General features: G+C 34.8%; 1 protein-coding gene and 1 long non-coding RNA gene across 2 annotated transcripts; one reads left to right on the forward strand and one right to left on the reverse strand.

The window, feature by feature from the left end:
- Window positions 1-8528: 8528 nt before the first annotated feature.
- On the reverse strand, window positions 8529-11186 carry LOC111394618. The gene is made up of 2 exons (XR_002702651.1): window positions 10153-11186; window positions 8529-8847 (listed from the first exon to the last, which is right to left on the reverse strand). It is a non-coding gene; the product is annotated as an uncharacterized LOC111394618 (long non-coding RNA).
- Window positions 11187-13447: 2261 nt separating this feature from the next.
- Window positions 13448-14362, forward strand: LOC111394613 (agamous-like MADS-box protein AGL18). The gene has a single exon (XM_023020519.1). It carries the CDS (start codon window positions 13457-13459, stop codon window positions 14309-14311), a length of 855 nt encoding a protein of 284 aa, XP_022876287.1. The 5' UTR covers window positions 13448-13456; the 3' UTR covers window positions 14312-14362.
- The last annotated feature ends 225 nt before the right edge of the window (window positions 14363-14587 follow it).

A 14587-nucleotide genomic window follows, 5' to 3' on the forward strand; every position in this document is an offset into this window, starting at 1 on the left:
TGATGTATATCCAAACCATTCAATGCTGCTATTTCAATAAGCATACGTATGGATGTGATTCTTGTTACAGGAGAATAGGTATCGAAATAATCAAGACCTTCTTTTTGCTTATAGCCTTTAGCGACAAGTCTTGCTTTATATTTGTCAATTGATCCATCTGCTTTCATTTTCCTTTTGAAAATCCATTTACATCCCAAAGGCTTATTACCGGGAGGGAGGTCTACTAATTCCCAAGTATGATTTTGTAGTATGGATTCAATTTCACTATGAACAGCTTCTTTCCAATATGAAGCTTCGGTTGATGACATAGCCTCCTTAAAACTCCGAGGTTCATTTTCTAACAAATATGTTAGAAAATCAGGCCCAAAGGAGGTTGAAGTCCTAGCCCTCTTGCTTCGTCTAGGTTGTTCATTTATAGATTCTTGATCTATAGTCTCTTCGTTTTCACGAGATCTCTTTTGTGAATTTGATTCACCTTGCATGTTATAAGGAAAAGTATTTTCGAAAAATGTAGCATACCTTGATTCAATAATTGTATTAACATGCATATCAGGTATTTCAGACTTATATACCATAAATCTGTACGCACTACTATGGTAGGCATAACCAATGAATACACAATTAATGGTTTTAGGTCCTATCTTAACCCTTTTAGGTTTAGGAACTACTACCTTAGCCAAACATCCCCATACCTTCAAGTATTTATAATTAGGTTTGTGACCTTTCCATATTTCATAAGGTACCTTTTGCGTTTTTCAATGTGGTAGTTTGTTAAGAGTATAGTTGGCAGAAAGCAAGGCTTCCCCCCACAAGTTCTGCGGTAATCCAGAACTTATTAACATAGCATTCATCATCTCCTTCAATGTTCGATTCTTGCGTTCAGCAATACCATTAGATTGAGGAGAATAAGGCGCGGTAGTTTAATGAATAATTTCGTGTTCCGAACAGAATTTCTCAAATGGTGAATCATATTCACCACCTCTATCACTTCTTATGGCCTTAATTTTTTTGCTAAGTTGATTTTCAACTTCTAACTTATAGTGTTTAAACACTTCAATTGCTTCGTCTTTGCTTTTGAGCAAATACACATAGGAATATTGAGTACAATCATCGATAAAAGTAATAAAGTACTTATTACCTCCTCTAATTTGAACAAATTTTAAATCACATATGTCGGTGTGAATTAAATCTAGGGGTTCGGTACTTCTTTCAACAGAACGAAAGGGTAGACGTGACATTTTAGCTCCTACACATATATCGCATTTGTGATTAGGATTTAAATCACACTTTGGTAATAAATCTAATTTGATTACTCTACGCAAAGTGTTATAACTTGTATGTCCTAATCGTTCATGTCAAATGTTAAATGACTCAAGCAAGTAAGAAGAAGATGTATTCTTATTCATAATTGGAGGTACAACAGTTATTACATTCAATTTAAAGAGCCCCTCATTCAGGTAGCCTTTTCCTATAAACATTTCATTCTTTGATAGTACAAATTTGTCCGAGACAAATACTAGTTTAAACTCATTCTTACTTAGTAGAGAACCAGATACCAAGTTTTTCCTAATGTCGGGCACATGAAAAACGTCATTCAGAGTGAGCTCTTTTCCACTTGTCATTTTCATCACTATCTTCCCATGTCCTTCTACCTTGGAAGATGATGAGTTTCCCATGTAAAGATGTTCATCATGATCCATTGCTTTGTAGGTAGAGAACATCTCGCGGTTTGAGCATATGTGACGAGTAGCTCCAGTATCTACCCACCACTCTTTAGTGTTTCCAATTAAGTTGCATTCAGAGACGACCGCAGAAAGATTCATGTCTTGTACCTTATCAGTGAGGTTCTCATGTTCTGTTACATTGGCCTGGTTAGTTTTTCCCTTCACATTTTTTGGCTTTCGACAATCCTTGGATCGATGTCCTGCCTTGCCACAATTGTAACAATTGCCTTTAAACTTTTTAGCAGTTTTTGAAGAACCAATTTGTCCTTCCCCATTGTGCTTCCTCTTTTTGCTTGTCTTGAAGCCTCCTTCTACAATGTTGGCTTTTGATTCCATCAAAGTAGATGCACCATTCCTTTTTTTCCGTTTTGCGATTGTCTTCTTCTATTCTCAAACGGACAATGATATCTTCAAGTTTCATTTCCTTCCGCTTGTGCTTGAGGTAATTCTTAAAATCCTTCCACGAAGGTGGTAATTTCTCAATTAGTGCAGCGACTTGGAATGATTCACTTAGTTTCATTCGTTCGGCATGGATGTCGCTAAGTATGATCTAAAGTTCTTGAACTTGGGATATGACAGTCTTGTTGTCAACCATTTTATAATCCAAAAAACAATCGACAATGAATTTCTTCGTGCCGGCATCTTCGGTTTGTACTTTGTGTCCAAAGATTCCCACAGTTCTTTTGTAGACTTAGCATTGTAGTACACATTATATAATGTGTTATCCAGTCCATTAAGCACATAATTTCTGCATAAGAAATCAAAATGCTTCCATGCATCAACCGCAGCCAATTTTTCAGCATCACTGTCTTGCTCGGTATATGAAGGCGCGTTTTCTTTGAGATATTTAGCCAGATTTAATGTCGTCAGATAAAAAAGTATTTTTTGTTGCCAACACTTAAAATCTGACCCATTAAACTTTTCTGATTTTTCCCCGGTCGTATTCGGGAGTGTGGTACCAGAAGTTGCCATTTTTGAATGCAATCAGAAGATCAACGATAAGAAGGAGTAGAAACAGAAACAAATAATAATTGAAAAAGGAAATTCGTTTTAAGATTGTTGTTTCTAGAGTTTGAATTCACTCCTTCGAAAATAATCCGACAGAATTACCTGAATGCAAGAATTGATCAACAGGATCCAAAATTGTAATTCGAGCCCACCGACTTCACGATATTTCCTTAAAACGAATTTGTTGCCTTCAATGGTGCTAAAGGCATCCAGCAATCGTTTCCCAGGATATAACGAATTTTCGTCTCCTACGGAAGCAGCACTGCAGTCTGTAGGAGTTCCAACGAACTCAACGAAGTGCTTTTTACTTCGAGACAATATCAGAACGAGAGATAGAGGGAAATGAGATTCAAAGCACAGAAAGTTTGCAATGAAAATGGTGTGAATTTTGTGGTAGAAATGCTGGCTATTTATAGACTTGTTCGTGGCCATTCGAACAGTCATCACCTTTCAGACAAGCCTCAAAAATTCGAACAGACATACTGTTCTTAAAAGTCGTGTCTATTAAGTCAGTTAACAGTCGGCTGTTTGGTCGGTAAACAGTCGACTGTTTGGTCGGTAAACAGTCGAAACAGTCGACTGTTAAAAGAAAATAAAACACCCAGAATAAGCTAAAATTTAAATTTCATTTTGTACCCAAGAATTTGATTATTTACAATTTGGCCCAAAATTTTAAATAAATTTTGTCCAAAAAGTTAATATAGTGTAAAGGTCCGCCCGGACCCGCACCCGCACCGGACCGGACCGGACTCGGACTTGGACTCGGACTCGGGCTCGGGCACGGGCTCGTGCTAGTGTCGTGCCGAGCAGAGCCGAGCCGGTCGGTCGGACGGACGGCGGCGGCGCGCGCGCGTGGGTTTATGACCAAATCCAATAGGATATAGGTCTTCCCCCTTCCAAAGACTATTGGTACCCCTTGGGGCCCAAATCCAATTCCAAACTTCCACCTTATAAACCACACCAAAGTTTCCTAACTTTCCTATTTGGAATAAGTGTTTGGCAAATCAAATTCTTTCATAATCCTTAGTTTATGTGGGTTACTTTAACACTTAATATTTCATTCAATTTTAAATGGTTTTCGATAAATAAATATATCACATTAATCATCTCGCGGAGTAGCACGTAAATATGCTAGGTCCCGTATTATTTAAAAGTTGGGTCCCACTGAAATTTGGGCTCAAAGTTGTCCCATTAAACCATTTTTTCCAACAATTACGCGTACCGGTGGTTCCACAGGGTTTTTGGAACTCCGTGTAATCTCCATTGTAACGGATAAATTCCACTGAAGCTTCAAGAAAATACGCTCATATTTATGATAGTTTTGGAGGTGAAGGAGAAGGAAAAAGCCTTGACAGGATTATAAAGGTTTGCGTTCGACTTCAAATTGACCAAAGTACCCTTGACCTTGATTTTCTTGGATTGAAGATTCTTTTAAAATCTTCTATAGGAGGTTTTCCTTGAAAATTACTTTCCTAATCCTTATCTTGAGGATTTTGCGAACAGTAATTAGTCTGGATGATTTTAGAGGGTATTTTAGGTAATAAAGAGATATTCAAAATCGAATTTACTTTTGTATGTAAAAATAAAAATAACAAGAAGGAAAACGAAAAGAGAAATATTTAATTGATAAAGCCAGAACAATCATAGTGGGAAATAGATCAGTGGTGCAGAGGTTGGAAGCAACAATGGGCATTCTTGTCACCAGTGAGGGTGATAATCCTGCTTATGTGAGCTTCAATCAGATAACATGTCATCTCAGTATTATGTAATAAAACTAGTTCTATGCTCATGCAATGCATGAGAGGCATATTTTTTTAAGGCAGTGTTAGCGTGTTTAGTGTTACCAGAAATCCTTGACATCTCATTAATATTGGTGGGGCAAAATACTTTTATATTTTGATTTTTGCTACTATTAGGGAGTAGAAATAATTCTCAAGGATAGTAAAATAATTTTATATATTATTTGCAAGTAAAAGTAGTGCTCGGTGGCACTCTATCGAGTATCTACATTCTGAAGGAGAAAAAAGATAACAAAATACTCAAAGCAACCTTTATTCCTATCTCCAAAACATTATGACCGTTTTATTGTCAAAAAAGAAACGGATGTTTTTCCCTTGTTTTCGAAGGAGAACGATAATAAGATGTTGGGCTCATATTTATTTCCTTACTTCTTTTTATTTATTTTTATTTATTATTTGTTCTCTTCGAGTCTGGTTCTGAATGCCATGTAAGATCATCTTCAACCAACATATGAGAAGGCAAGTCATCCTAGCTCAATGCTTTTATGCTACAACATCGGGTTAAAATGTTCGGAGCAAAATGGGAAACCATAAAACACAGTAACGAATATTCAATGAACTTATTAACTCAGATCAAAGTTACTAAAAATATAAAATTATGTACACAGAAACAAGAAAAGAAAAAAAGAAAGAGTTCAAAATACACAAGATTTGAAGCTGAAATCATCAGAAATCAACAAATGAAGAAATTGTTTCTCAAAAGGAAGAAAACATGAACTCAAGAAAAAGATAATCCTAAAAGAAGCAACCAAGAGGTCAACATACCGATTACCGTGATATGCCCTGAATCATTCATGACAATAGCATCGACCATTGTTGATGTAGTTTTACGATGCTTAGTTTATTATGATGATACCAAATCCGTAGGAAGGCCTCGAAAAAATTGTTTGCCTTGGATTTGGAACTCATTGTGAGGGTTTCTTGTTGTATTGAAAATCCAATTTTCCTGTAGTGTCGATTGCATGTTTGAGGAAGTAAATTCGATGAAATCACAGATTTAGTTTTTTCAAACTCTTCACGAAACATGAAATTTTAACCACGTCTTTCAGAAAACATTCTAAGAAAATGATTACAAATAAGTTGGTATTGGTTCTGTCGAGACAGGACCATCGAGTCATAGTACAATAGTAACATACACAATATGAACATGGTCGATTGCAATCAAGTTGTCCCAATAATAACTATGCCCCATTTCCAAGACTAATTCACATGGTCGGCCGCAATCCATTTATGTAATTATGCGAACATTTCACACAATAAATTAGGAATATTGGTATGAACTTGAAACCATAAAGTCATATTGCATTATCATAATAATTGATATTTGATAGGTACTGTCGGTCCAGAAGGGTTTCAAAATGAATATTTCAATTATACGGGTGAAGTGAACAAGTAACTATCATGTATTGCCAAAAATCATCAAACAATTGGCAAGTTACATTTTTAAACTTCAACCTTCTATGGGAAGAATTTATAAATGGTTGATGTCGATGACAAAAAATGATGTGGTACTTTTAGATCAATTTAGAGGATTTTTTAAAAAATCATCATGTTATTATTTTTGGAATATTAGTATAATATAAGGGCATAATTTTCAAGAACTTGAATACAAGTGGTATAGAGAGATTTTTAATAGTTCAGTCCTTCTTTTTTGGACCTTTGCCCCTTTATATAGCCCTTTAAATTGGAGCTTGTCGACTTGCCGCTATAATCATAACAAGCTACAATGTCTGATCGAGTACGTGCGACATCATCCTGTTTAGAAAGATTTGATTGGTTGAAGATTTCGATTGCAATGTGGTCATCAAGATACCTTGGGTGTTGCCCCATACATTATATAATTATGAATTTTCTTTGATCGATTTTTGCGGTGGCGTTGCTACCCAAGGGGAACACCTTTTCAATCATGTCATAATTATGTTTTCAAATGACATCTCTTATGTGCCGACCTCTACGAGAGGAATCTTGGGTTGACCTTTCGTGTTGTCATATTTGACTTTGATGAAAAGGATCATTCGATCAATGTGGGCTCCCAAGTTATCCGACGTGTATTATTGGTAACCATCAGCTAATTAAATATAGATAGAAATGAATAATGGATAAAAGTTGGTAGTCCTTGGGAAGTCTACTAAAAGGTGTAATTAAAAATAAAGTTTGACTATTTATAATAATTTATATTAATTCTTCCTAAACCTCACTTGAACAAATAAAGCAACATGAATTCTCGAAATATCACAGATCACCCAAATAAAAATGAAAATTTCACTTTCAACAAACAATCTTGCGGTTTGATCCATGATTGGTTGGAAAAGTATAGGTGGCCGTACTATAAACAAGGAGGTTCAATCAAGTGTGCTTCATTTGATTTGGCGCACATAACATCATATTATTGTGGAGCATAAGGAAAGATTCAATACCTTAGTGTTTTCACAAGGGCCATGGAAGTTTAACGAATATATCATTGTATTAGTTAGCCAAATTTGGCCTCCATTTCACCGAACTTCAAATTTAGCCCTTGTTTGACTTCCATTATTTTGGAAAAATACATTTTTCAACAGTGTTTTGATATTATTTCAACAATACATTCTTTAATAAAATAATATTATACGTAAATTCAAAATTTTTCTTTATTTTTTAACTACACATTCCCATCAATAGACTATTCAAAAATTCACTCTTCCCAAAAAAGGGGCTCAAACAAGGGCTTAATCACACATTTCATGAAATCTATAATTTTATCAACTTTTCAACTACACATTTACCAATTTAAAAAAAAGTAAAACCAATTCTACTAAAAATCTAATTTTTATCCAAACCAAGTACGGGACTAGACTTGAGCATTTGGTAAACACATAATTTCAACCACTATTCTTTCTGGGTTAAAGTATGCAATGTTCCTCTAATTCTCGATAGTGAGGTTCATGCAAGACATTAGGATGAGACGATCATGGCAGTGTATTCGTATTCAGGTAAGATTAGATATAACCAGATGTTTAATACATGGCATTAGAATTTTGTTGAAGCTTTACAAACTAAAATTAATCTTTTAATTCTATGAAAGATTTCGAGCATTGTGTTTTGCTTTTGGCTTAAAACATGTAAAATAACATAAGTGATTTTAAAGTATTCTAACTGTTTCCCACTTGACCCTGAAATATATTTTCGAGCTGCTACTGAATTTATGGAAATCTATTACATATGTCGCTTTGTCACTTGCTTATTGAAACGTTAATGAATTTGATGATGTGACCTACAAAATTTCACATGTGACATGAGTTAGATGTTAGTCGTCACGTCGCCAAAATCCCAAATGATAAGCTTAAGATCTATTTTGTTAATAAAAAAAATGAAGAAAACAAATTCTGAACTTAACAGACAATAGCCATCTTCACAAACCTCAAACCCCCAAATTATGAACTAGGGTTATTCGTCCTTCAATTGAATTTGAGTAACGGAAATTGTACTCCCAATTCAACCCAAATATGGGTGATCCAATGTGGCACAATCTTTTGGGACATTTAAATGATAGCACCACACTCGTTTTCAAAACTCAAGAGCTAAATTGGCTAAATGTAAGGATCATAATTATTATGGATAACTCGTATGGCCCATGATCTTTTAAACAAATGAATAACAAAATGATTGCAGTCTTTAACAAAAATTAAATACTATGGGTCTTCAATTGTAGGACTTACTAAATTATAGGCTTTAACTATTTAAAAATTAATTAAAATTACATAGATTTTTCAAAACGATATTCATTTCTATAAGTAATTTTGTTTTATACACCTTTTCATAGCAATGCCCGTCTTAATTTTTCACAAAAAAAAATTCGTCTACCGTCTCACATTTCCCATTTATATTCCATAATAATTTAGGATCTGTTTGGTAGGGATTATGACAATTGATTTTTTGATAGTTAGAAAGAGAAGTCGGTCCCACCTATAAGTGAAGAAATAAAAAATGACTGCTAAAATAGTCAAATAAACAAACGGAATTTACCCAATTGTAGTAAATACTGCCTCAAAAATTAATTAACTACTTGACATTGTTCAAAAACAACGATTTCCACCTATCATCCTCGAAATCAAAATTTTCGTCATATTCATCTTCAAACCCGTAAGACATCGCATCATTTTGATGACCGAATGTAACATCATCGTCGCCACAAGTGATCTTCATTATGAAGATTCTTCATCATAATTGCCCTATTCAAATCTTTGCATTTTAGGTGTGGTAATGTTTTCGTTCTGTGAATGGTCATTTCTTCAAGAATCGAGTTTCAAATCGATGTGTGCCATACCAGAACCTTGTTCCTGAAATGATAATTAACAAAGTTATGGGAAATAATAAAGGGAAAATTGTAGCAGCGGTACTAAAGCTTTCATTTATTAGCAGACTTTGCCCAAATCTTCATTTTGTGCCATCGAAGGTCTCAAACCTTTCATAAATATGCAGCCGAAGTCCAGATGGATGGAATCCATCCATTTCACCGTTAGTTGACCAAAGAACTGACTTTGACTCCAATTTTGACCATATTAGTAAGGGCAAAATAGTAACTTGTATATTATCCCATTAATTAAATAAGTTAAATAGATAAACCATAAAAAAAATGAAAGAAAGAAAATGTGGGCATCATCTTCTTCTCAACCCCCCCCCCCCCACCCCCCACCCCCACAATCCAAATTGCAAAAGTTTTGAAAATCAAGATGATGGTACGTCCATCTTCAAAATAAACTTCCTGCAATTTTCTTGATTGATCTCTTGTTTTCAACTTTTTGGTCTTTTTAGGTGAATACATTTTTATTTCCTTCTGTCTAAAAATAGAACACCCAAAAAAGAAACACCAGATTTCAATTTGGAGAAATTGATGAGAAGAGTTTGGATCGAGTGATCATGTTACCTGCAAGAAACTTCAGCTTGGTCATTTTAACTATCAAGGTTGAGAATAATCCCATTTGTGCTGAGAGGAACCTCGGATCCATATCTTCATTTCACTAAAAGGGAAAAAAATTGGATTTAACAGGAAAAAATCAGAATAAATAAAAGGGGAAATTGGACAAGAATCGGGCTTTTGAGTGGGATGGAGGTGGAGGTGGAAGCGGAAGCGAGAGTAGGGTGTGGTGTTGAGTTGGAGAAAGAAGGTTGGAGTGGGGGATGGTGGTGGCCGGCACCATGACGATGGTCTGTTGCAATTTAGATTGGGGAGGGGGGGGAGAGGGGAGGAAGAAGATGATGCCCACATTTTCTTTCTTTCATTTTTTTTTTTATTTATGGTTATCTATTTAATTTATTTAATTAATGGGATAATATGCAAGTTACTATTTTGCCCTTATTAATATGGTCAAAATTGGATTCAAAGTCAATTCCTTGATCAATTAACGGTGAAATGGATAGATTTCATCCATCTGGACTTCAGCTGCATATTTATGAAATGTTTAGGACCTTCGCTGATACAAAATGAAGGTTTGGACAAAGTCTGCTAATAAACGAAAGATTTAGTACCGATGTTGCAATTTTCCCAATAATAAATGCAAAGAATCCTTTTTCGAGTTACATGTTTGTATTACACTTTCTGACCCAATGAAAATGAAGCCTAAACAAGAGTAGAAAACACTTACCATATCATCATTTAGAAGTCTCAAAGCATCATAATTGATTCATGTCGACATCACATGTAAAATACAAAACAAATATACTCCAGTTCGCTCGTAGGGATTGAAATCATCATACAACAAGAATTTAACAAATAACGAAAGACAATAATTTCCCTATTACTCTTAGCCATGTCTTGAGCTTTACATTGTACTGTGGCAAACAGAAAGAGAAAAAAGAATTCCCATTGAAGCCTAATTTATTACCCGCTGTTCCAATTTCTCGGTGGTTTTAACAGCTTTCCGAGCAGAGGTAGTTTTCTTTGTTTCAGTTTCTGCTTTTTGTTTTTCTTAACCTGAAATTTATCACCAATTTAGACAGCAGTCAAATTTAATCCCAAATTGAAAAGTTCAAATCTTACAGGGAGGAAAAAGTATGAAAAGGAAAGTTGAAACCGGCAAGTCGCAATATCATAAGCTGTCAATGTTAACATCAGTATCGATAAAATGTAAGGGCCCTATCGATATTTCAACATCAGCTAAGAAATGTTTAAAGACTACTAAAATGCTTAAAACAGGGTTTCTCATTACATTTTGTATAACAAATAATTATGAGACTTGCCATCGCTATACTTAAGTTGCATGGCATTGACCAAAAACATAAACACAGATAATGCGAGATGGAGGGAAGAAAATAATATGGAGTCATGCACATTAGTTTCAGGGAGAATTTTACTCACATAGTACTGCCAGATAGTTTGCTGTCTGAAGAAATCTCGTTTCACTTTCTCTTCAAATAATTTAGTTAAGACAATGGTGCTGCGTTTACTGCCTCATTGAACATAATTTCATAAGTTGGAATTTGCTAAAAATTAATTCTTTTAAAAAATTAGTTTTGGAGACAACACAAAATTCTTCAAGATACGTAAGCTTTGGAGGTGAAACTAGACATTTCAAAAACAAATTCTCCAATCAAATCAATCTGATCAAATTTCTTCTTTAAATGTTATAAATAAATACGTCCATATGCCAAACTCAACCAATAAATGGGATGCATTAATTTGGGAAATACCTCAAATTGACCTAAGTAAAGGAAGAATCCCAATAAATTAAGGATATCCTGTGCAAATATGACAAATCCTTTCATTAAGGGTATTATAGACATTTTACCAAAAATGAATAATAGTAGGCCATTTATAAAAATCTCCCCATTAATTTCTATGGTTTAAAAGAAATATTGATCCCATATTGTGACTTAAAGAAGACAATATCATAATATCATCTTATAGAGACTATTTTGCACAATCGGAACTAATATTATATTTATTCACATTTTACATTCTCCCATAATAATTCAAGGACATAAAAGATCAATTATCATGATGGCAGGACAAATACGTATAGTTCAATAATTCTATCGGCTAGCACCTATGTGAGAGCTAGAAGCCTAGAATCTATAGATTGTATGTTAAAGTCACAAAAATACATAAAGAGAAAGTGAGCATCCGAATTAACATAACACTTCATCCTAGCCTACTTGTAGAATAGAAAGAAAGTAAAATAATAAACAGACAAAAAGGGGAAGGAAACAGGAAAAATATGCCCATACAGAGGAACAAGGTAAAAGAACACAAACCACACCTTAATTGAGCTAAGATTAGATGAAATGTAAGAAAACATTGAGGTGATGCAAGGCTGGTAAGATAGTCCAATAACATCAATCAAACCAATTGTAGACTAGAAATTCTGCCAAATTACCCCAAATGCAAGCAAATCTTGAAGAGTATTAGTAAACAAGGCTTTACCTTTACATGTTCTTTAATCATGGCTTCCCATAACATCCTTTTCAAATAAGATATCCAACAATCTGAAGAGCATAAAAAATTGCTTAAATGCTTCCCCAACTCATGTGTCTAGTGATAAATGCTTGATTCCCTATCATATTCTGAAATATGGATCCTTTTCTTTTTCAGGATATGAAATTCTAAATGACTTATCAGCTGGTGAAAATGTTAGATATTATCAACGAACGAAAAAATTTCGTTAAAAGATTTCAGCAGAGTACAGGACTAAAGAAGAAGCATTAGAAACTTACAGGGTGCATAGAAGTTTTGATTATTCAAACAAAAGTAAAGGTATTCTAATGGAAAGCATGAAAGTAATTTACCATCATAAAAAACACTTGTGAGAACCATTGCCAGAGTTTAAATGATAATGCATGTGAAACAACAATGCATATGCCTCAGAATCATCAATATCGGAAAGACTTTCTGAGCCATCAGATTTATTTCTACTTCTTTTCTTGTACCTTTGTTTTTTACCAGAGTTAGTTCTTTTCTTAGTAACTAAAACTTCTGCAGCTATCCATTGTCTTAGCACAAAAGATTCTGCATAAGAAATTTCATACACAAAACTCATGAGAACAACATTAAAGATTACAGCCAGTGCTCTCAGTTGCAACATTGCAGGTCACGTAGCAACTCCACTCGACGGGAAGTCTCAACTTCCACCGTCTACAAAACAGATAATATAAATAAGAAATGTGAGATTTACAATAACTATGATCTATTTTATATGGCTTCTAGTTGAATGAAACCTTACAAGGACTTTATCAGCATGATCTTACACTTTGATAAAAGAATAAAGTTCCCATAAACCAACACCCTGCTGGTGAAGGAATCAGCTCTTGATATCATATTTGGAAAAAAAAAAAAAAAAAAAAAGTTTCCAAAAACCCTCTTTTATTGAAAAAAATAATAATAAAAACACAGGAGAAAAATTGAAAAAACCAATGAGACTGATCTTCAAGCAAATAAATAACTCGGGAATTTTTGCTAATCAATTTGGACAAAAACAGTAAATGACTGCCTATACACTGAAATAGTAATATCACTGCGTAGAATAATCAACGCGTATACATTCATCCAATCTTAGAAATATTTAACAATTTCATGAGCTGAAAATTCATGAAAATATACGAGTTGCAAGGGAGTAAAAGGAAAGAAAGAAATTACGCGCACAGATGCTTCAAAGGGTTTTTGGAACTTTGAGTAATCTTCATCGATAGAGAAATACCGCTGAAGTTTCAAAGTGGATATGCGCAGAGTAGTTTTAAGTGGAACCCTTGACCTCAGAATATTACCGTTAGCAATTCAAAAATTAGCACCGACTCATTCTTACATAAAAAAAAATTTTACCGTTAAAAAACCAATCTTTGCACCTCTCTTTCCCTCCAAAAACACTCTCTACTGAACTCTTTCCGCATCGATCAAAATTTTCTCTCCCTTTTTCAGCCATGACGAAGTCTAACAACAATCTGGAGAAGAAAACAATGGGTCGGCGGAAGATTGAAATTCGGAAAATTGACAGTAAAAACAGTCTTCAGGTTACCTTCTCAAAGAGGCGAAGCGGTCTTTTCAAAAAGGCAGCGGAAACGAGCCTATTGTGTGGCGCAAATATTGCAATCCTCATCCAATCTCCGGGGAACAAATTTTTCACTTTTGGCGAACCCTCGGTGGAATCCATTCTAAACCGGTACCAATTTCTTGATTATTCATTTTCTACTGAGTCAAACCCGACTCCCCACAATCTTTTGGTTGAAGAAAGAAGTGAAAATAATGAGGCAACGAGGGGATTTTGGTGGCTGAACGAAAACATGGAAACTATGGAGTTGCAGGAACTTGAAGCATTTGAAGAGAAATTGAAAGTTTTGCTTCAAGCAGGGGAGATGAACCGGTACCAATTTTTTGATGATTCCTTTTCTACTGAGTCAAACCCGACTGCCCACAATCTTTTGGTTGAAGAAAGAATTGAAAATGATGAGGCAACGAGGGAATTTTGGTGGCAGAACGAAAACTTGGAAACTATGGATCTGCAGGAACTTGAAGCATTTGAAGAGAAATTGAACGTTTTGCTTCAAGCAGGGGTGATGAACCGGTACCAATTTCTTGATGATTCCTTTTCTACTGAGTCAAACCCGACTTCCCACAATCTTTTGGTTGAAGAAAGAAGTGAAAATGATGAGGCAACGAGGGAATTTGGGTGGGAGAACCAAAACTTGGAAATTGTGGATTTGCAGGAACTTGAAGCGTATGAAGAGGAATTGAACGCTTTGCTCCAAGCAGGGGAGATGAATAAACAAATTGCTTCAGCTTCTTGTTCGATGATTCCGCTTCCACACCTGTAGGGTTTTAACAAAATTTTTGACGTCGTCTGATTTTTGAGTTACACGTTACGTATATAAACAGACATGATTAGGTTTTAAATTTTTTAATGTTGTCTAATGTCAACACAAGTTGGCAACTGTTTCATTGGATTGTCTTTTTCGATGACGATCGACCCTATTTTTTGTGGAAATTTTTAATTGATTTAGCATAAAATCTTTGTTGTTTCTTGATTTTCAATTGAAAAGTTTGCGTAATTTGTTGTTGCTCTTATACCTCACAGTTTGCCTAATGTGCGA

The sequence above is a fragment of the Olea europaea genome, chromosome 5 (assembly GCF_002742605.1).
Source record: "Olea europaea var. sylvestris chromosome 5, O_europaea_v1, whole genome shotgun sequence".
Lineage (NCBI taxonomy): Eukaryota > Viridiplantae > Streptophyta > Magnoliopsida > Lamiales > Oleaceae > Olea > Olea europaea.

Bases quoted from the DNA above. Each gene is read 5' to 3' on its own strand.
- LOC111394613 (XM_023020519.1), top strand. From the start codon at position 13,457: ATGGGTCGGCGGAAGATTGAAATTCGGAAAATTGACAGTAAAAACAGT.